Source organism: Octopus bimaculoides, chromosome 11 (genome assembly GCF_046866305.1).
Source record: "Octopus bimaculoides isolate indiv1 chromosome 11, ASM4686630v1, whole genome shotgun sequence".
In the NCBI taxonomy this organism is placed as follows: Eukaryota; Metazoa; Mollusca; class Cephalopoda; order Octopoda; family Octopodidae; genus Octopus; species Octopus bimaculoides.
This window is the reverse complement of record NC_142938.1, coordinates 54,152,212-54,176,399: the sequence shown is the minus strand read 5'-3', so window position 1 is coordinate 54,176,399 and position 24,188 is coordinate 54,152,212. Positions and strand designations below refer to the sequence as shown.

At 34.7% G+C, this 24,188-nt stretch overlaps 1 protein-coding gene and 1 long non-coding RNA gene across 4 annotated transcripts in view; one reads left to right on the top strand and one right to left on the bottom strand.

Moving 5' to 3' along the window:
* Positions 1-12,235, bottom strand: part of LOC106875974 (uncharacterized) — a 43,151-nt gene extending 30,916 nt beyond the window's left edge. The window contains exons 1-2 of one of the 3 annotated variants that reach the window (XM_052971799.2): positions 11,561-12,235; positions 1,995-2,022 (exon numbers count right to left, since the gene is read on the bottom strand). In XM_052971799.2, coding sequence (XP_052827759.1) covers positions 1,995-2,022; positions 11,561-11,653 — 121 coding nt within the window. In that variant the 5' untranslated portion in view covers positions 11,654-12,235. Of the gene's footprint in view, positions 1-1,994; positions 2,023-6,728; positions 7,007-8,019; positions 8,274-11,560 lie in introns of those variants that run through there. The other 2 variants (XM_052971800.2, XM_052971798.2) reach the window with 2 other exon arrangements.
* Positions 8,972-21,119, top strand: LOC149133341 (uncharacterized). Its single transcript, XR_016243678.1, has 2 exons — positions 8,972-9,253; positions 18,054-21,119. It is a non-coding gene; the product is annotated as an uncharacterized LOC149133341 (long non-coding RNA).
* Positions 21,120-24,188: the final 3,069 nt, after the last annotated feature.

Below are 24,188 nucleotides of genomic sequence, written 5' to 3'. Positions count from 1 at the left end.
GTTGAGGGAACCCGTGGAAGAGGTAGGCCCAGACCTGGGCTGAGGTGGTGAGGCAAGACCTTCGTACATTGGGCCTCACCGAGGCGATGACTACGGACCGAGACCTTTGGAAATGGGCTGTGCGTGAGAAGACCCGGCAAGCCAAGTAAGATCGTTGCCAGTGCCCCTGGACTGGTTCTTGTGCGGGTGGCACATGAGATGCACCATTTTGAGCGTGGCCGTTGCCAGTACCGCCTGACTGGCTCCTGTAGGATTTTCGAGCGAGATCGTTGCCAGTGCCCCTGGACTGGCTTGTGCGGGTGGCACATAAAAGACACCATTTCGAGCGTGGCCGTTTTCGTGCGGGTGACACGTAAAAGCACCCACTACACTCTCTGAGTGGTTGGCGTTAGGAAGGGCATCCAGCTGTAGAAACTCTGCCAAATCAGACTGGAGCCTGGTGTTGCCATCCGGTTTCACCAGTCCTCAGTCAAATCGTCCAACCCATGCTAGCATGGAAAGCGGACGTTAAACGATGATGATGATATATATATTTACACATATATATATATACATCGAAATGGCCATAGGTGTTTTGTGTTTGTAGTCCGACCTATTTTTGTAATCCTTTGTAAATGATGTTAAATTAGGGTTTGATTTTACCGATGTTACCTGCTGGATGTTGGTTTAATGTATCGACTTGTGTGCCTTGATATTCTTGGACTTAAATAAGGTTGATGGTGAAATATGGATTTTACCTTGTTACACATTGGATGTTGTGTTATTATGTCGTCCCGTGTACTTCGGTATTCCTGTGTATGAATTACGAAATTGGATTTTGCCTGCTAAATTTGCTGTCCTGAGGGAAGTAATGAACTTTCGTACAATTTAAACTTAAACTTCTTTTATTAGCCTTTAGTCTCAACGAATGAACTATTTTACTACGTTTCCCTATTTATTTATTTTATTTTATTGTTTTTTCTATATTATTTTTTCTCTCTCTATATATATTTTTATTCCACTATATATGTACCGCTCTATAATATTTTTAATCACTTTTTAATCGCAGTTTATTTAATTACGTTATTCTATTATATTTTTAATTGATTTTATTATTATGTATAAATTTTTACTCCCCTTTACTACTTTGGTTTTGTGGTTTATGCTGTACTTCCTATATGTGGTCATTGGTGGATTGTGGCTTTTTGAATCGATGACCTAATGGTTTTATTCTGCAATTAATTTTGTACTTTGTCTCGACTAGTTTGAGCACTTCTTATTACAGCCTTGTATAAATTCTATTAGTTTTCTAATACAAAACTATTAATATTGAATAATTATATATATACATACACACACACACAGAGGCAGATAAACAAGTGTGTATATACAACACACACACACACAATAATGATGACATTTGCTAATGTCATCACCATTGTTATGCCCACTTTACCATGTTTGTACTAACATGTATATTAAAGTCACCAACCATGATAAGCGGATGTCACAGAAATAGTTCTTTTGCTCATCTCTCAATCCAGACTGAGGTGTCTCAGTAGATATAACAACTGCTTTTGTTTCTCACCTAATTTAAAATTTATTCTGTTACATACTCTGACTACCTCAACCACTCTATTCAATTTCTTTGCATGCAACATACTTTCCCAACCTACAGTCATGTAGTTACCCAACTAAAAGAATTTGTACCAGTGTTCATTGCCTGCGAAGAGTCTGGCAGAAGCTCCCCTGCCTATCAACACTTTGAGCCACCACATATCTACCTTTATTCTCTATAACATCACTACAATATTCTAGATCAATTTTTCATCGCATCAACATAATTATATCTCAAATAGTTTCTATGGTGGTTGTTATGATTGGATTGCCAATATAAAATAATTGAAAAATGTAAAATGATAAATTGTACACGTCTTTATATGGATTATTAATATAGATAAATATGATTCTAGTATAATTTTTCAATTTGAAAGGTAATTTAATCAAATACTTACAGTCTGTCTTATAAAGAGAATAATGTAGCTGTAAAAAAAAAAAAGAGGAATTTAAAAAAATATTTCATTTCCTGGGAATTTAATTTTAACTAAAACATTTAGAAAAGCGCAATAAAAATATGTTGCGATTGTAAACCGTACTGAAGTCAAGCTATAATTAGGTCAACTCCACCCCGTCTTTTATTTAGACATATGATGACAAGAGTTTCACAACTGCCTTACCACCATCACTCCTAAAAACACAATCACACGGTTGCTATCATCAATGTTGGCACAATGAAAGGAAGAAGTGGGGAGATTATTGAAATGTTGGAGTGGCGCCAAGTTGATGTGTGTGGTGTGCAAGAAAAAAGATGGAGGGGAGCCTCAGCTAGATACCTCATGGGTAAGAGACAGACTCAAATTCTTCTGGGTAAGCAGGAGGGATGGAGCGGGTGGTGTAGGCATACTGTTAGCAGAAAAGTGGGTGAATAAGGTAATTAAGGCAGTCAGAGTATGTGACAGGGTAATTAAGATGAGACTTATCATAGACAAATTAACAGTTACATTTATCTCTGCTTCTACTCCTCAGTCTGGGCTGGCTGATGAGCAGAAAGACCAATTCCATGTGGTCTTTTTGTAGACTATCACAATTACAAATGATAGAGACTTTGTTACTGTGGCTGGTGGCTTCAATATGTTGGGAAGTATCCCCATGGATTCCAGGGAGTGAATGGTGGCTATGGCTTAGGACCTAGGAATAGGGAGGGAACAAGACTGCTGGGGTTCTGTGATGCAAATGATCTTATGATCTGCAACACTAATTTCAGAAAACCAACCAGCAGCCTAATTACTTATCAGTCTGGTGGTAACATAAGCCAGACTGACTACTTCCTCATCAGGCAACAAGATAGACAGATGTTACAAATACAAAGTCTTTCCCAGGTGAAGAGTGTACAACCCAACATCAGTTACAAGTTAGTGACTTCAGAATTAGAGCTAAACAGACTCAGAGAAATAAATCAATCTGGAAAAGAAGACTATGGAAGCTCAAAGACCTTCCATAAAATAATATCACTTTTTACAGTTTATGTAGAATTTTTTTCTTTTAAATGATATAGGAGTTATATATCTGTATATAATTCGAATAATTTTAATGCACAATTAATTCAAATGATTAGAAATTGTTGGCAAAATAAGTTTAAGACTATACCAAGATTATGCAAATTAATAAACCAAATAGGTGGCCATATGGTTAGTCATACTGCATTGTTTTGTTTAATAATCGTACACTATGAGGAGCTGAGGGATTTGATAACCTATGCCAAACAACTGATGTCGGATGCAGAGGGAGTATGGCTCTCGACTGAGTCCATGATTAAGATTGTACCGCCTTCCTCTCTTTCCAAAGAGAAGAAGGCAGCATTTCTCTGTGTAATAACCATATTGAAAGAAACGGTATGGAAGACGCATTTGGAAGGAATTGTGACAGGACAGTTCATCTCCAGATGAGGACTGGTGAACCATTTCACCGCCCATCTTGTTTTCAAGATTTGTCTGGGGAGGAGGAGCCTGCCACAAAGAGTGTTTGCGAAAAGATGGAAGGATATCGTAAGAAAGTTGAGTATGCAAGGAGCCATGCCAACACGGCCGGACCAGGCATAGAAGGAAAAGAAAAAGACACAAAAAGAGAAAAAGGGAAATCAACCGGCAGGTTAGTAAGGCAACCCAAACTAAAAAAGAGAATTTTAAAAATTTTTATATTTTATATATATTTTTATATTCATTATAACATCCATTATAACACCCATTTGATAGAACACTCGTAAAAGGCTGAAGACCATATATATGTTTTTTGTCTGTCCTTGTTTGTCCCCTCTATGTATCCTATTTATTAGGAATAAAAAGAAAATCTTCGGCTTCAGCTCTTCTGAGGTCTGGTTGTTGACCACACAGAACACCAACCAGCCAGTTTCCAGCGACAACGTCAACACCACCGTTCAACTGTCTACTACAGCTTCTTCGTTGACATCGTACACACCGCCAACAGCAACTGCAGCTTCTCTTGACACTGTTTGTGTGGATTATTTCCACCACGAAAATAACAGCCAGAACTCGATCTGCGAACTCTCTGTACCAAGTAACCAGTCGCAGCATCGAAGCCTCAACTTCTTCTCACGACATGTGACACTTCAGCTCTGCTATTCGGCCACAACCTCTTATGTACAGATATTCAATCTACTGTGTACCTCAACTATGAACTGGTATTTTCTTATTTTTGTGTTCAGGATGCTTATTGTCCATGTTACAGACTCTTATTCCATGCTCTGTATTTCTCATTCACTCACACACACATATTTATGTATACACACTCTTGTTCACACGGCGGTATTTTCTTATCTTTGTGTTCAGGACGCTTATTGTCCATGTTACAGACTCTTATTCCATGCTCTATTTCTCATTCACTCACACACACATATTTATGTATACACACTCTTGTTCACACAAAGGCGTCATATATATTGTTATTATTTATTATGCCGCATTCACACACACACAGACACACAGTTTCCTACTCTAATGAAACTTACTTTTTATATATCTTTAACGGTTGTGTCTTTCTTTCCTTGCTGGCATTTCCTCACATTTCACATGCAAGTTCTCTCATGTTATTATATTAGGTTCGCACGATCGTTTCTACAAGTTTTTTTGAATATGTACAATGTATTTTAAGGCTAAATAGTAATTCAGTTTACATTTGTGTAACTGAAATATTTTGGTTGGATTATATTGTTATTGGTTTTACACTTCTTTCTATATTCTGTAATTGTCATAATATAGAAACATTTCTCATGGCACCAGTACACAATTTACAGATGCTTACATTGTTTGTTTCTGTGAAGTTTTCACGGGTCTAGCTAGTTGAATATTAATCTGCATACACACCATGACTGCAGATGATAGTAGTAATTTAACTACTATCAGTTTGATCATGGCCACTGACAACTTGTTGTCTGTTCATCCATTCAGCATCTTGGGATATTTATGCTGCATCCCATGATTTCCCTGACTTGGATAGTTACATGCTATTTAACTCTCTCAATATTGTGACCATTCCATCTTTCTTCCCTGACATAATGGACTCTACGTGTATATCACAGGATAGAAGTTTTTTTTATTCTGTATATAAAAAAGTTTGGCTACTTTTTCTAGCAGGTCATGCAACCACATACAGGCTCTGTCGTTGGTCTGTCTCAGTAATAGTTTTGTTGTTAGTTAGCTTCAAATCAACCCTATTACAGCAAACCCATGTTGCTATAAAAATATCTCTGGTTATTAAAGAAGGGTTTTGTTAGGGGAGTGGACCTGGAAGTTGTTGTTCGCAAACAGCAGCAGTAATTTTCTTCAGCTGAATACACGTCATTGGTTGGTTAAAATTACCCAAATATGACAAATTTAACACGCAATAACTTCTAAAATACAATACGTCAAAAACTTTAAGAGTAAACCCTGTTCTATGTGACACATTCTACCAGTATCCAAAGTTTCAAAGTGTTTAGTTAAGAAAAAAATTAATTAAAAAATCTGTTGGTCAGATTGAAAAGATCCAAGTGATCTAAATTAAAACTCTCTAACAAAATTTCATGCTAATTAATGCCCTAAACACTGGGTTAATAACGACAGTTATTTCACTAAATTTTGAATTATTTTCAAAATTAAATGAAATAAAGGTAATGAATTTCCACTGAAATATGGTAGCAAAAGGGTTAAATCATAGTTGGGACTCTGACAGATACTACTACTCTGGGTCAGAGTAGACTTGGGAACAATAGTGGCTAAGAACTCTTAAAGCAGGCTCTCGCTACCAGATGCAGTTTAAAGTGATACTCATAACAATTCTGTAATATGAATCAATTAAAAAATTTATTTTGCACACTTACTAGTTATTTCCTTGACTTTTTTTTTATTGTATATTATTTGTTGTGGGTGGTGCCAGCATAGTTTGAAGTCAACTTACTGAGACCTAATTGAGGTTAACTTACTGAGACCTAATTGAGGTTAACTTACTGAGACCTAATTCTGGTATGTGAAGGAGAAAGTAATATCTGGAGAAAAGTGTTTGTGGTAGCTTAGTGAGAGAGAGAGAGAGTGTGTGTGTGTGTGTGTGTGTGTGTGTGTGTGTGTGTGTGTGTGTGTGTGTGTGCGTGCGTGCGTGTGTGTGTGTGTGTGTGTGATGGTATGGGTTGCTCAGGAAGTAAAAAGCTTTTGATTATTGTTATTGTTTGTATGTTTTTCTGTTGCAGGCTGGGTTATAGGTATTGCAGTCTTTCAAAGATAGTGTTTGGCAGCATGTTCAGATGTTGTAGTTGGGGCATGTGTAAACCTAGTGGGAAATATTGGTGATGTTATTTTATACATATTTTTTATTGCCAGATTTTAATTTGAAACGCTTGCTTTTTTGATGTGTTTTCTACCCAATCAGTTTTCAAGTACCATTAGTTTTGGATATATACTAGGCCAGTGGTTTTCAAACTGTGGTCTGCGGACCACAGGGGGTCCGCAAAGACAAGACAGGGGGTCCGTGAACAGCAAATACTTTTTATGGGCAATTTGATTTTATATATGGTTTTTAATCGAAATCTTTTAATTGACAATAAACCTATTTGTTAAATACTGTTAAATAAACAAATGTAAAAATATATGTTATTTTAAGCAACTATTTATGTATAAATTTCATAAGCGTTTATAACTTACTGAAATATAAAGGGGTCCGCAAGTCAAAAAGTTTGAAAACCCCTGTATTAGGCTACCAGTGACCAACAACGGAGTTTTGTTTCGTGGGTTTGTTTTTCTTTTCCAGGTTATTTTGCATGCTTTCAACGAATGTGACATCGAAATCACTCAGAAAAGGAAATATTTGGCTGCTATTTCTTGCACGCCCTGCCATTACATAACAGGTATTTCGGGTCTGTTATCGCAAATAGATGTTACGTTGTAGCAAGGAGTGCTAGAAATAGCAGCCAAATCTTTGGAGCTGAGATACGTTGAATGCACTCGAAAAATTTTTTGCAATGGTATCCGCTTGGGGTAATCTTTCGTTTGGATTCTCAGAACTGTCGCTCTGATTCTCGGAACTGTTATCCATATCAACTGCTTTTGTTCATTTATTTTCGTATAAATTTTTATTTATTTACTTTTGTTTTAAAGTGAAACATGTATGAAGGTATATATGAAATGGATTTTTGTATTTTAATGTTGTTGAATAAACTTCTTCGCATACAAATGCTGAGACAACTATACTTCACAGTTGTTATTTTGAAATGCTTGTCTTCTGACATTTGCGATGGCCTTACTAAACATGAAATAATGCGATAGTTGGGGCCTAAAAAAATTTAACTTGTATTTTTAAAGATGTTCTTTAGGATAACGTGAAATATTGAACTTTAGATAGAAAGATCGCCTGGCTAAATAGATATTCCGTGATTCTCACATACGCCTGCCTAGAGTCACTAAAAATCACGGTGATTTTTCGATATGATATATATTATATATATATATATACTGTTGTGTCTGGGGAGAGTCATTTTCTTATCGTGCCTTAAAATTTAACACACTCACCGTTAAAATTTCCACTTATTATTTTTTATTTTCCTAAAATTTTCGTTGAGTTTTGCAACGTTTTCAAGAGTCAAGACTATTGAAAAGTTGCAAGACTCAACGAAAATTTTAGGAAAATAAAAAATAATAAGTGGAAATTTTAACGGTGAGTGTGTTGACTATTGAAAAGGTTGCAAGACGCAACGAAAATTTTAGGAAAATAAAAAATAATAAGTGGAAATTTTAACGGTGAGTGTGTTAAATTTTAAGGCACGATAAAAAAAATGACTCTCCCCAGACACAATAGAATATGCTTCAACACACGAAATCACATAAAAAATCTTGCAAACCAAATCCAAAAACGAAATATATATATATATATATATATATATATATATATATATATAGGAGAATTTACAAAAAAAAAAACAACAATTGCTTTATCTACCAAGGTACTGTCAACTCGGATAGCTGGTCCCTCTGTTGGGTCGACATTCATTCTCTTTATTGAGAAATCTTTCGGAGTGGCGTCTCTAAACCTCTTTCTTTGCAGCCTCGTTTAGTGCAAGCGTACCATCATCCATGCGAACACATTTCTCTCCCTCGACATCACGATTCTCTCTCACACACTGTCTTGCAACACGAAATACCTCAAGTCTTTGGTCCTCACGGCGCAGAACATTGGCAAACTTTTTCTTATCTGCTTCCCCTCTGGCTAAATAAACCTGTCTCCTAGCTTCCCTTCTGGCAGTCTGATACAATTCCCTGCTACCACCGTTCTTCCAGTCTTTCCAAGTCTGTATCTTTTGTCTAATAGCCCTGTCAACAACATTGTTCCACCACCACGTTATATATATATATATATATATATACATCTATGTATGTATACATATATATATACATCTATGTATGTATACATATATATATATATATATCTATGTATGTATACATATATATATATATACATCTACGTATGTATGCATATATATATACATCTTTGTATGTATGCATATACGTAAGATCGCCACATAGCCACATATACATCTGTATATACAAATACATATACATATGTGTGTGTGTCACTGAAGCCATACATACATAGAGAACCCCTCTCTCTCTCTCTCTCTCACATACATACACACCAGCAACATTACTCTCTCTGTCTCTTCACACATACTAACAAAAGAACTTCACATACACACCACACTTTCTGTCTCGCACACCCCATCAAACACACACACGCGGCACGCCAACTTCAAAAGAACTTCCCTGATCCAATCGCGCTCTCTCTGTTTCTTTCGCTTCTACGCCGACTTCAGAAGATCCCCTTTCCCCCCATTCCACCCCACATATGTAAAAATAATTTACGGAAGCGACGATCTTCTTCAGAAACATAAATACACGTGCATTTTTTTTTTTTTTGACAACTATGGTACTTATATCGTAATTTAGCCAAAATCACTGAACCCGGTTGAACATTAACGAATAAGGGGAATAAGAGTTGCGGCATCCCTTGATTCACCCTCGTCACAATCGGAAGATAAAGGTACCATGAATGTTGTTTTCGAAACTCTTTCAATTACACCGAACAACCATACCGTTTTTATTCGTCACCTCCGGTTATATTTGCAAACAGCAAATTGTACTCGGAACCATCCTAAAATGCGAATATCTCTGAGACGGTTAGTTCGCCCTATTTTTTATACGTTTTCCGTAATCTACACGTTCATTTTCGTTTTGACTCGAATTCTATAAACATACTACTACTCGGTAGTTTCCGTGAGCACGTGTTGTCTTGTCAACTATCAGCAGTGCGCTTGTTCTATTGACATATCAAAGTGCGTGCTTGTTCTTGTGTGTGTGTGTGTTTACTCCTGTGAGCTTTTTTTTTTTAATTTGTCATTGAGAAAGATTCTTCATATTTACCAATAAAAATTTGAAAACGTGATTTTTGGGCAAAATTGTATTCTTCTTTATCGAAAACATTGAAATCCCCCCCCCCCAACAACAACCACCACTCCCGTTTAAAATTTTGAACTTTTTCGAAATTTTTTTGCCCTGTTTTAGATGGCGGAGATTCAGGAAATGCAAGAAACCACGTTTTGTTTGAAAGAAAGAAAGAAAGAAAGAGAGAAACAAACAAACAAACAAAGAGAGAGAAAGAAAGAAAGAGAGATAGAAAGAAAGGGAGAAAGAAAGAAAGAGAAAGAAATAGATAGATAGATATGAATGTCTTCCTGGGGCTAAAAACAACTGTAACACCGTCTTCTATAGGACCGTCACATTTAGTTGACAAATATATTTTATGAATAAACGGACAGACAAATAAATAAATGGATGAAAAAGTTCAAAATTTAAAATTGGGAGAGGAGTGAAATTTGAGCCCCTTATTAAACTTCATAACATTGAATATTAAATATCAATGTTTATTTCTCATAAAATGGTTCACATGGGGGATGTGGTGTATATTTAATTTACAATATATTATTATTTACGATTATTTAAGGCAAACAAGTAAAACGCAAATTCTTTTCACTTTAATGTTTTTGTATTTAATTTCGATTTGCATATGTTCGTCAATTCGTTACGATCTCTTTAAAGTGAACAAAATCAAAAATTTTAATTTGGGAGGGGGTGAAATTTTAAAAATATATATATATATTTTTGCATATTCGTAATTTCCGACATCTAAAACGTAGGAATCCGAAAAAATGTTTTTTAAAAAATGCATTTTTCCAAAGAGTGGTGCGAAATTGCATCAACTTCCTTACAGGTGTACTCCCACCTGGACTTAGTGTCTTAGGAAATTTTATTAAAAACACATTTCTTGTTGAATTTTTAGAAAAATATATTTCCAAAGGTGTAAATGACAATTATGCTGATAAAATCTTTAAAAATGTTTTTCTTTTATATTCAGAAAATAGCCCATTCAAGAACTTGCTCATAATCATTGAACAAGCTTAAAAAAAAAAAAAAGACAAATCGATTATTTACATTATTCAATTAAATAAGATTGCCAAATTATTCATTACCAATATGAAATTGGTAGTGATGATGAAATAAAATTTCTAAATTAACTTACTACAAAATAAAATCAAAAGTATTTAGTGATTAAAGTCGTTAACAAACTGGCATTAACGAACAATATGGATTGAAAATATAAGAAAAGTTGCTATGTGACGTAAGTGATCATGAATGAGCGATTGAATGGCTAAGCATTTCAGCAATATAATTGTAATCTATATCTTTGAAAACCTATATTATTAAAAATTTTTCATCGAAAGCTGTATTATTAAGATAGTTGTAAAGAAACAAAATTCAGAATTGAGGGACCTAAATTGAGGAACGGATCGAATCTCTGATTCGATCTTTCAGAAATCGATATGCCATATTGTGTTCCAGTTTTGTTCGAGTGTTTGCTTTCGTCAAAAGCTTTTTTGGGGAAAAAAAGGGAACTAATTATGTTAATTACTTTTTCACTTAAGTAAATCTTGTAAAAACCAAATGACAAAATTACTTCTGTATTAGCCCTACATTTTCAGATTATTCAGCTGTACCAATACAGATGAGCGAAGGTTGACAGGGTTTCGCAAGCTCAACAGTTTAGTTGACTACATAATGTATAAAATTATAAATTGATTCATAATTACATCCATAGAAGACAAACTTAGAACACGTCTGTAATTTACAGAAACGAAGAATATACCTTACAATTATTGTATACAATAAGACAAGTCACAGGTAACAAACAGTTCACATCCTAAATTCATAGTAATTGCTGTTTGGATAAATAAGTTTAGAGCAAAACTTTTATGCATCAAATTAACACCAATGACAATATATTACGTGTGGTTTGAAAGTTAAAATAAAATCTTCTAAACAAGTATAATGATAAGAAAAATAGTGTAAATAAGATACCATATAGAAAACTGGCATGGAGAGAAAAAAACTTCAAAATAATTGGTAGCTTGTATTTCTGCAGTACTTACAAGATTATCAGGCGTTACTTTTCCAGATGCTGGACAGTCTGTAGTTTCACCAGAATTCAGAGTAGTAAGCAAAAATATGAGGACAAAAATCATTATAACTTCTACTTCGAGTTCAGTCGAGATTAAGTCCTCAAATTAAGGTCACGACGGAATATCAAGGTAGGGCTAACAACAGAACATTTATAGTATTAGCCTCTTTCTCTTTTATATATATATATATATGTATATATCGAATTGAAGTATAGTGAAAACATTCAATTTTCACGGTAAATATAAACGATTATAAAATCTATTTTCGTGAAAGATGTGAATTTTAAATCATGTCCTGGGATACGTGGTTTAAATTGTCGCTACTCAAGGTAAATAGTTAACACTCCAGAAATACAAGTGAATTTCTATATCAGCTCGGTAAACATAACCGGATATAGAAGGGTTGGAATGAGAAGCATGTCGCAACAGATGCGGGCTGTATTAAAAAAGTGAATTAGAAAAGAAGGTGAAAGAAAAGGCCTTAGTATTTTATTCACTTTATCAAGTGAACCATAAACTTCACTACATTGGCCAAAAGTAGTAGAAGAATCACTTAGTAAATATACAAGAATGTACGTTTGTTGGCTTGGTGGTTTCAATCGGGGTCGTTATGGCCCTCAGGAGTCCACGTAAGATTTTTTTATTAAAATTTACGCCGTGGGGGGTGGGGGTGGATTAGTAACCGAGGTAAAATGAGTAATTTCTGATTTTCAGATTAACACCTGCACGATTTTCACTAGGGGGTTAGGGTTTTAGGGTCAGGGTTAGGGTTAGAGTTTAGGGTTAGGGTTTAGTGTTAGGGTTAGGGAATTCCGTCCCTAACCTTAACCGTAACCATAACCCTAAACCCTAATCCTAACCCTGACCCTAAAACCCTAACCCTAACACTGTAGTGAAGATCGTGCGGCTGTTAATCTGAAAATTTACCGAAATCATTACATTGCAAGTATTGCAGCATCATTTTTAGGGATAAAAACTGGTAAGCATAGTCGTTAAAGTTTAGAGAGTCTGAAAATTTGTCAGGTGACAGGTACTTTCTTTTTAAGAAATTTTTCCTCAACTTTGACCCAATATCATTGAAATTGCTAATAAAATATTTGAATAATATTTGGTGTTTAACAATTAATATCCTTTTCTCTGTTGGATTCCAAGTCAATTTTTGCCATACTAATATATAATTTGATAATTTTCAAATTTCAAAAAAAGATGTCTAAAACGGGGTAAAATGAGTAATGACTAATTTCAATTATTTCTTCTTTTTGATATATCACAAAAAGAGACTCTCCAGCAGATCGTGATGAAACTATAGATAATTTTTTATGCTGAGTTTTTTTTTTTTATTTAGTCAAGTTTGGTTAATTTTATATTGTGCCATTTTCCCCTAAACCTTTTTCATTTGACACAGTTATTTAATTTTTTTTTTGCATTTCTGTATGAGCCTGTTTTCTGAAGAAGTGAAATGGCAAATTTACCTTATCTTGTCTTACATTAAAATCTTGTTATAAAGATTTTAATGCATTTAAAGTCATTTGCTTGCATGGCTGTGTGGTAAGAATCTTACTTCTCAACCACATGGTTCTGGGTTCAGTCCCACTGCGTGGCACCTTAGGCAAGTGTCTTCTACCAAAGCCTTGGGAGTGGTTTTGGTAGATGGAAACTGAAAGAAGGTAGTATGCTCTGTTGGATGTTCAACATCAGTGCGCATGTACAACAAAGTCCATCTACCAAATAGCAGATATGATATCATCACTGCGATACTGGTTCCCAACCAATTTTAATTTTCATGTAAGGGAATAGATGATAGTCAGATGGAGTCACATCAGGAGAATATGGTGGGTGATCAACCAGTTCAAAGCCAGTCATACACAGTAGCCATTGAAACCAAGGACTTATGAGCTGAAGCATTGTCCTGATGAAACAGCACTACCATCATCAGTTTCCTGGGTGTTTAGTCTTGATAGTCTTTCATAATTACCTTAGCTAATTGGTATAGTACTCTCCATTGATGGTGTGGTCCTTTTGAAGATAGTTGATAAGCACAATGCCTTTTGCATCCCAAAAAACTAAGGCCATCACCTTCCCTGCAGATAAAATGGCCTTAGCTTTATTTGGAGCTGGTGAGGAGGGGTGTTTCCATTGCATGGAATGTCTCTTTGTCTCTGGCTCAAAGTGATCAACCCAATACTCATCCTGGGTTAGGAAATGCTCAAGGAAGCCAGCTGAATATGCCTCAAACAATGTTAGATTTTCCTGTGATATCATCAGCCTGGTGCACTTTTGATCAGGTGTCAGAAGACATGACACCCACTGAGCAGAACCTTCATTCATTGGACAGAATATTCTCAACGTTCTCATGGGATATGCTAGTAGCATTGGCTATTTGATTTATGACAGTTGCTTGTCATCCATCAGCATATGGTGAAAAATTATCAATGTTTTCCTTGGTGGTGGCAGTTGCAGAATTTCCAGACACTGGGTCCTCTTCAAGACTCTCTTTCCTGTCCTAAATTCAGCTTCCCACTTTTGCACTTTTGATAAAGCTGGAGCATCATTTCCTAACATAGCAACCATGTCAGCATCAATGTCCTTTGGGGCTAAACCCTTTTTCTGCAGGTACTTGATAACACCACAATGCTAAGTTTTGTCTGCTTTCAAGAGAAGTCACTACTAGTTACTTTTAAAGTCATCTTTAAACAGTCAGCTGACAGTTTACTGGGAAAGAAACAATGAATGTATTAATAAGAAGCATTGAAAGTAACGCATGCAAGATTTCACAACTCTAGCATCACTCCTTCATAGTCAGCCTAGGAACTTTCGAGCCTACCCTTGTAGTTATGCGATGTTATGGAAATATTAAAATACCTAAGATGTCATAGGTGAAATAAACATCAGAGATGCTTTGACCCACACAGAAATTGCAGCAACTACTCAGGGGTTTTGCAAGCTCTTTTAAGTCCATTGCAATACTGGAAATCCTTCCATATCATCAGCAGATATCTCAGGGTCTTAAGTGTTTCAATCCTTAGTCTGTATGCTTCACCTGAGTAGGGTTCCACTTGTGGTTTCTTATCAACAATAGCCATCTTGAGCTAGTTTCAGCCGCTATGCCTGTTTCCTTCAGTTGCCTGGATTCCAGACCTATCTTCTGCAGGAAATAGTGCACTGATCTATATGGAAAGCCACAACAGCTGACTTCATTGGTATATAAAATAATATTTATTTATAATAGGATACAGTATAATATTTTAATTATTAATTAAATTCTTACTTGACATGTTAATGAGTAAATTCTGCTTTACTTTAGAAAACTCTGTTAGATGGTACTGACAATTCTTTATTGATTTGGAAGATTTTTATTTGTAAGTGTCACAGGGAAGTGGTTCTTGGCTAAGTTTAATACAGGAAAATTTGTTTGCATTGGTAAGTGATAGAGAATTCCAAATTAGATAAAACTATCAAATTTGAGTGCCAAGGCATCATACATTTGTAAAATGAATTTACTCAAGTTGCAGAAATTAGGATCTTCATCTGGCCTCATCTCATTGACAGGAATTTCAAATATTCATAGTTTTAATTCATGACATTGTAATTCTTGAAGCCACTTTTGGAATTGATTCTAAAGGTTAAAACACAATGCAGGAGTAGCCTCTACTATTGCTTCAGATTTCTGTTCTTTTAGTGGTAGAAAAGTGTATAATGAATTATTTTGTTTTTCTAGTTGTCTGATAAACAATTGCAATATTGATTCAAAGCTCCTGATAGTGGCAAGGAGTGTGATAAGAAAATTATTTGGTCCTTGTAATTTCAAAATTAGATTGTTTATGTTAGTGATATCAAGCAAAAAATATCAAATTACATAAAGAACTTCGTTCTCAAATTTCAAGATGAGAAGGTCTTTGACATCCAAGAAGAGTCTCACTACATATTTCAGCAGATAGAAATTTGTGAGCTTATGCCATATGTTGAACCAGTGAAGCACAGATTTGTTACAATAATTCATTATGTAACACTTTGATGTCCTTCAAAAATTTATGGTTTGACAGAACTGGCAAGCTGGAGGGCTGCACCAAGCCCCAGTCATCTGTTTTGGTATGATTTCTACAGCTGGATGCCCTTCCTAATGCCAACCACTTTACGGAGTGTACTTTATATGGTGCCAGCATGTGTGCTTTTTGCATGGCACCAGCATGAGTGCTTTTGTGGCACCAGCATGAGAGCTTTTATGTGACACTGGAATGGGTGCTTTTTATGTGGTGCCTGTGCAGGTGCTCTTTACATGGTGCTGGCATGGGCACTGGCACAGGTGCATTTTACATGATGCTAGCATGGGTGCAATTTATGTGGCACCAACATGGGTAAATTTTGCATGGTGCTGGCATGGGTGCATTTTACATGGTGCCAACACAGCTGCATATTACATGGCGTTGGCACAGGTGCATTTTACATGGCACTGGCATAGGTGCCTTATATGTGGCACTAACATAGGTACCTTATATGTGGCTTTCTACGTGACACCGGTACTTGCAGGGTCATCGAGTGGCTTGCATGACAAGGATGTCTCAACTGAGAGAAGGAGAGGAACTGAGAGAAGTAACTCTGTGCCAGGCATGAGGTTGAAGTATGATAGCAAGTCAAGGATAGCTGTCTTACTACAGAGAAGATACTTGGTTACCCCAATAGGACAAGGAAACAGGGAGGTGGGAAAGTGAGAGAGAAAGAGAGAGTCAGTTGATCGTTCTACAATTCTTTCTTGTTTTAAAGCAACAAATACTTTTTGAGATTCTACCATGGATGATACTCTTTCTGTAAGTTTTTTTTTTTTTTTTTTTTTTGTGCAATGAATCTCTTATGGCTTATTTGACCTCAGATAAAGAACCAACAAAAAACAATCTTCACACCATGTATTCATACACTGATTTCAAAGTGAGTAACTCTTTATGTATTGTAAAGTTTGCTGTTATCTTACATACAGAAAATATGTCCACTTCTATTATATTTACAGCAAGTGGCGTTTTCTTTATTCTGTTTAGAAACTGTTCTGCATAGTGAATTAAAACTCTCAAACAATAATAACTTTCTACTGAGTTAAAATTCATGCAACAGCAACTATAACTTATTTAACAATCTTGTCTTTGTTTTGTGCTTTTACTTTCTGTGCAATTGATTCTCATACATCTTAACTTCCGTGTATTTTACCCAAGGCTTTTATTCATATTTGTTTGTTTTTAAATAGTTTACTGTTTGTATAAAAGATTATCTTAAAATGGTTAGCTTCTGAGTCATTTATTTATTTATTTTGATTTTTCATTTCTTTTATTATATTTCATATTGGTCTTCAGATTTGTACATTTTTATAAACTGCAACTGGTGAGAAGGTAAAACACATTTTCCATTCAATCAAAAAATAACTATCTTTCCATTTTGCATTGAATCACAAATTTCATTGATTACATCTTTTTGCTCCTTTATTCATGCTAGTCACTGCAGATGAAGTTGCTTTTGTGCTCTTTATAGTATCAATCTATACTATATAATAAAGAAAGCTGTTTGTTAATTAGATTGTAGTAAGTAACTTTTACTAAAAGAAAGTAATTATTAAAGTCTACACTGTCTAGAAAATTCTTAAAAATTCTAATTTTAATAGATTTTTTTAATCAAAATGTGATTTTGAAGTTTCTTTTATTATTCAAGATTTCAATTACTAAAACTGATTTGACTGCAAGATAGGCATTTTTAGCATTGAAATAACTTTTTGTCCTTTCTCTTTCTCATACCCTTCATGACATTACTTTCCACTGACATATCAATAAAAACATTTCTCCAAATTATATGTCTAATCCAGTGTCAGTCAAAATATGTTGATTCCAGTATCCTTTCATATTTGTTGGGTGTTTTTGAAGAAATAGAAAAGTGAATTTAATTTACTTATAACAAGTATAAAGATGTTTCATTTCCTTTCAAAAAATTTGATTGTTGTACACAGTGGGTTTTTAAAAATAAGCATTATTACAAGAGATTGTTATAGTACTTTATAAGTTCTAACACAATCTTTGAGCACTTGCAATTATTCTAAATTTATTTATTGAGCAAATAAGTACTATGAGATGAATAAAGGACACAAAGAGAAATTAGACGTAACATGAGAGTGTATGATGTCATGAGTTATATATATGAGAGCCAATATTTGAAAATATGGTTTTATGAGAGAAACATACATCTTAAGTTAATTCTAATAAGAATGTAACCATTACATCATCAATCTTTACCTATTCTAACTTCTATGATTAAAGTTATGAAATAAGAATTATAGTTAACAGGAAATTGTTCATATCTTATGGGTGTTTAGAATAATTTCTATTACACTGAAATGAAGAGATATTTTGATTTTTGACACAAGACCAAAAGTCTGTGAGAAGTTCCAAATACTTATTATTGTTAACACAAAAACGTTTTTTGCTTGCAGTGCAGGGCAGAGAAGAAATATACCAAATGAGTCAGTTCCTGTATGTCCATGAGTGATGTGTGTGATAGCAATGATGGCCGACTGTATCATCATCAAATTCTGTTGCCAAAGTTGAGTAGTGTTAAGTTCCTGTAGCCATTGACCTTGGCTGTGATACAGCCACTAACTAGTCTCTGGGCACACCAACTACATATAACCAAAGGTGTCAAAGAAAAGCTGTTAATGACAATCCCATATGTAGTTTTATCACAATTTGAATCTAATGTTGAACACGTTTGTTCTATTGCTTTTGCTGATCAGCTATCTCCTGATGAAAAAGATTTCTTAATGTGTCTACCAGAGAGACCTGAATAGGTAGTTGTTTGCTGTTATCATTAATCCATGACAGAATCCTGTATTGTTGTTTATTTTCATTTTCACATCTGAACACAGGATTCAGACTGAGGTAATGAGTTGGTGTCTGGGATTTGGCCCATATTCCTGCTACAAGTTTCAAATTTGAATGTGGACAAAATTTTACCTGGCCTAGAATGTTCAGAATATGCTATTTTAGCATAATTGAGGAACAACATTGTTAGCTATGAGAGAAATAAAAACCAGCATTACGGAAAGATAATATTGATTTGAACATTTATCATAATAAGCATCATTTGGCACCTGTTTTCCATGCTGACATAGCTTAGCTAGTTTGATGGAATCTGGTAAGCTTTGTCATGGTTTTTATAGCTGGGTGCCAATCCTAATGCATAATTATATAACTAAATATTCTAATTTTTATTATCACCAGACCAGCAGATGCTGTTATACATAACTAGTCGCTTCCAATTCTGTCTTGATTGCACCATACTTTTCCATCTTGACCCAAATTGCTTAACTAAATCTGCCTTCCCATTTTTGGGGGTGGGGTGGGAGGCTACCAAGTGGTCTTTTCCAATCTCTGCATACCACTTGGCAACTATGCAGGTCCACCTATTGTCTGTGATCACATTAGTCACCGCTCCATTCTTAAATTATCTCATTTTGAATGTACTCTCATAATCTTAATCCTAGCATGAATCTTTTCTTGTCCCTTAATGTCATAGTCAATCAATGTTCTATCCTATTCATAGTAGCCTGTCTCACTTGTGTATAAGAGTGCAGGTAGGACTGTACTATTTTTTTATAATTCTTATTCTATAACTGAATAATTAGTTCTACAAGCAATGCATCTTTTCTAAAAGCAATGATTAATGCAACATAATACTACAAATTCTCTGGTTAACAAATGTTAATAAAATTCTTTAATGATGCCACCAGAAATAGCTCATTAATCATCATCATTATCATCATTTAACATCTGTTGTCCATGCCAGCACACTGGAAAGCTGCACCAGACTCCAGTCTGACTTGGCATAATTTTCTATGGCTGGTTGCTCTTCCTAATGCCAACCACTCCAAGAGTGTAATGGGTGCTTTAATATTCCTTGAAATCATGGAAGACATTAAACATTATTTAGCTGCAACTGAAAATTTCAAGTTGCCTTAACATATTGTAAACTGAGAAACTTTGATTAAAATGACACCCTTAGGGATGAGAATAGCCATTTTTTAATTGACTAATCTAGACAAAAAAAAAACCAAAAAAAACTCCTGGAGAGACAATTGAGAAACTTTAATTAAATTAAATATGGAATGTAAATGTCATAGCTAGTAGTAATTATCTTTAAAGGGTGGCTGTGTGGTTAGAAGTTTGCTTCCCAAAACCACATTGTTTCAGGTTCAGTCCCAATGCATGGCACCTTGGGCAAGTGTCTTCTAAAACCACAGGTTGACTAAAGACTTGTGAGTGGATTTGGGAGATGGAAACTAAAAAAGTCCATTATATTTGTATATATGTGTTTGTTCATCATCAGCATTTGACAACTAGTGCCGGTCTGTGCACATCCCTGTAACTTAGCGGCTTGGCAAAAAAGACTGATAGAATAAGTACTAGGCTTTAAAAAAAAAAAATAGTATTGGAGTAGATTCATTTGACTAAAAATTCCTTGAGGCAGTGCCCCAGCATGGCCACAGTCTAATGACTCAAACAAATAAAAGATAAATGATGAAAGATGTTAAATGAAATTATATTTTGAAGTAAACAAAGGTTTTATTCACTACAAATGTTGATTTCAGCTTTACAGAGTTGTCTCAAAATTTTAAAAATTAGATACATTTGTGTAGCAAACAGAAGGAACCAGCAAATGTTTCCACACATATTAAAAAGAGCTGTAGTAGGTATTATGTGGTAAATTCCTAAAGTGCATTATAATCCGTTTCCTGCTAGACACAGTTTACATGGCATTTTTTTGTAAATAATTACCAGCACATGTAATCCATTCAACTTCTGGTCGTTTATCATGTATCTTTTATATTTTACTTGATTCAGTCATTAGACTGCAGCCATGCTAGAGAACTGCCTTAAAGAATTTTAGATGAACACATCAACCCTAGTACTTATTCTATTGGACACTTTTGACCCACTACCAAGTTATAGGGATGTAAACATACTGACATTAGTTGTCAAGCAGTCATGGGAGACAAACACACACACACATATATGATGGTTTTCTTCCATTTTCTATCTACCAAATCCACTTTCAAGGCTTTGGTCAGCTGGAAGCTATAGAAGACACTTGCGCAAGATGCCACACAGTGGGACTCAACCCAGAATCATGTGGTTGGGAAGCAAACTTCTTACTACAAAGCTATGTTTGTATGTTTAATATCAGCTAGATTGATTGTAGGAATTATAATTATTGTTTTGCCAGAGGAATTACAGTTGCATTCATGTTTCAACATTGATTTTGTGTATAGACATACTTTTTTTATTGATGTTTTTAAAGGTAATATCTTCCAAGAATTTGAGGCCTTCAAGTTTTCTTTTTTTTTTTCTATTAATTCTCTGAGAAATATTCATATGTAATTGCACACAATCACAACAGTCCAAACCAATTAAAGAACTGTAATAAAGAAAAATGTGGAGAATAAAAACCCTCCGAACAATTTCAAATAATAAACAAAAGTTACATCTTTCAAATTTTAAAACTATTCATTCTGTTTATTTTCAAGATCTTTGACATTGATAATGTCCCTTGTGATTCTACAGCAGTCCATTTATCAACACACTGTTTTCTGATGCAGAGATTAAGGAAATATATTTTCAAGACACTTATTTCTTGATGTCCTAAACATATTGGATGAATCTTGAAGTTATTTTCTGCTTTGTTTAAATCTAGTTTGGTCTTCCTTATTATTAAATTCCTATAAAACATCCTAGATGTGAATGGGTTTATAATGGAAGATCAACAATTTTATTTGTATAAGCCAATAGATCTACTGGTCCTCATCATCACTGATTGATGATAATGTATTATAATAGCAACAGAGATGTAATAACCACATATAATGCAAAATCAGAAGTTGGTGTGTTTGAAATAGATAGAATTAATGACCAGACAGTCATAAAGTTTAATATTTTTTTTTTTTTAGTTAAATAATCAAACAAACGAGATTTTAATAATGACTGGTAAGTTTACTGCTGGTCTTAGAAAGTTGTTCATTTGCAAAGGAAAAAAAAAAAAAATGAATTCCATGATATAGAGGTTGTCAGAATTTATAAATTTATCACAAAAACCAAATCGTAATCAATTATAAGCCTTTGAAATTTATTAAAAATAAAACAAAATGCCAAAATTCAATGACTGGTGAAAAAATAGGAAACAAGACTAAGTTTATTTGAGAAATAAAACTAGGTATAAATTTTTAAAAAAATGTTAGGAATATACTGATGAAAATTCAAAGCAGAAAACTATCACAGAAACATAACTAATAATGCAACTTGCACAGTTTTTAGCCATGATGATTACAGATATTTCCAGTAACTAATATGTTTGTTGGTGGATGTTTGTTAATATACAGATGATGTGATACCAAGATAATAGGTGTTGATAAAGTGAGTAAAGAAATTATGATGCTGACCAATCTAATCTAAATATCTGTTAAATTAATGATTATCAATACAGGATTGATAACAAAATATTACTTAAAGCAGGAAAATATCATAAACATTAAGTGCAACACATTTTTCAATTAGATTTGTATAAAAAATTGCTTCTTTTCATATTAGACTCCACGAAAAAGTCAACTCCATGTCTGAATTCATTCCAATAAAATGCAACTCAGTAATTTAGAATAAGAAGTAATAAACATTCAAAGGAATCCCTAATATAGGGCCCTAAAATCAGCAAACTTCATTCTCCAAAAAAGAATGAATTTTACCAGCTTATAGTTTACATAATGTATATTTTACATGACCCACGCAGTATAGATATCAACTTGATATCAATAGGTATATCTATTTATATAATGGACGGCTGAAGGGTGGGTCACTGAGAGAGTTTTTTTTTTTAAAGCTTACAGTGGGTAATGAAGCTCAGTTACAGAAGTCTGACAATAATATTGGGCTTTTTTTTATAGCTTGGTCAGAAGAGCAAGTGCCCTGACCTGACTTTAGCAGGATCTTTCAGATGGTGAAATTACTAAGACTGATGCATGACTGCAGGAAAGCAATTCTAGTGTTGACACACTATTTAAAGAAAGATTGGGCCTAAGTGGTTGGTGTTTAATAGCTGCAAGGTGAGACAGTAGAAATGATACAAAGAACGGAGACAGGGATATCAAGTAGACCTGGGTTGAAGTGCTATGTCACCAGCTAGAACAGAAGTGGTTGAGTGTTAGTGAGTTTTGGCCAACCAGTTGGATGTAGTAAAAGCTGTGTGTATGTATGTATGTATGTATATATATATATATATATATATATATATATATATAGAGCAATAGTAGCACTGGCCTAGATTTGGAAGCAGTATTTTGTATTGGCATTATTTGAACTTTGTAGAACCATTAAATTATGGATTCATAAACAAAACAACATCAGTTGTCAAACAGTTGTGCTGCATAAAACACAAACATAATGACATGCACACACGTACAAAGAAACATATCTATATGTTGGGCTTCTTTTAGTTTCCGTCTATGAAATCCACTCATATGGTTCTGGTCGGCCCAAGACTATAGTAGATGAAACTTGCCCACTTCAGAGTGATTTCTGAACCAAATATTCTGGTTCTGCGAAGTAAGAGCAGTTTTAGCTATACTAAGTATATTGAGTTACCATGGAAGACCATCAGAAACTGGGGACTTACAATTTGTCAAGACTTTAAGGGTTTAAATTACATATTGTCCCCAACTAGAGAGGATGTTTTAGAGAGTTTCAGCTGCTGAAAATTGCAGAAGTTTGATGTCAGGTGTTGAAGTTATATGTGGATGGCCTTGGAGCACATCAGAATTGATAAAGAGTGTGTCAGTAAGGGTTCTGAAAATTTTGGAAGTGAATGAACTTGCAGGTTGAGTGATACACAAAGATATATTTTGCTATTTTTCATAACAAACCTTGCAAAAGTTGTAGTGGCATGTAAAGGCCACCCAGTTAGTGGGTACCGCTTTTCACATACTAGGTATCGTAAGTTATGTGCTTGGCCTGCTCTGCAAGGGAGTGTTAGTGAGTTTTGGCCAACCAGTTGGATGTAGTAAAAGCTGTGTGTATGTATGTATGTATATATATATATATATATATATATATATATATAGAGAGAGAGAGAGAGAGAGAGCAATAGTAGCACTGGCCTAGATTTGGAAGCAGTATTTTGTATTGGCATTATTTGAACTTTGTAGAACCATTAAATTATGGATTCATAAACAAAACAACATCAGGGGCTTTAGTTGTGTGAGGGAGATGGGGGAGACCTGCCAAAGAGAATGGTCTGGGGTCACCTGCTTAGCTATCTCAGATGGAAGAAAGGTGAAGTACATTTGTAGTCAGAGACAAGTGGCATAAAATTGGCAGAACTCCAGCTGATTTGAAGTGTCATAGGTTGGATGTTGTGCAGTATTAGGATGTGTAGAGTGGTTTCTTGATTAGGTAGTGTGTTGGATAATCTGATGAGTGCAAAGACAGTCACAGTTTGGTAAAAGCTGAGTTTGGAAGTGAGAAAGCGATGAGGAGAGTTGAGTGTCTTTATTAGTCATGGATACAAGTGATGGTATTAACTGTTG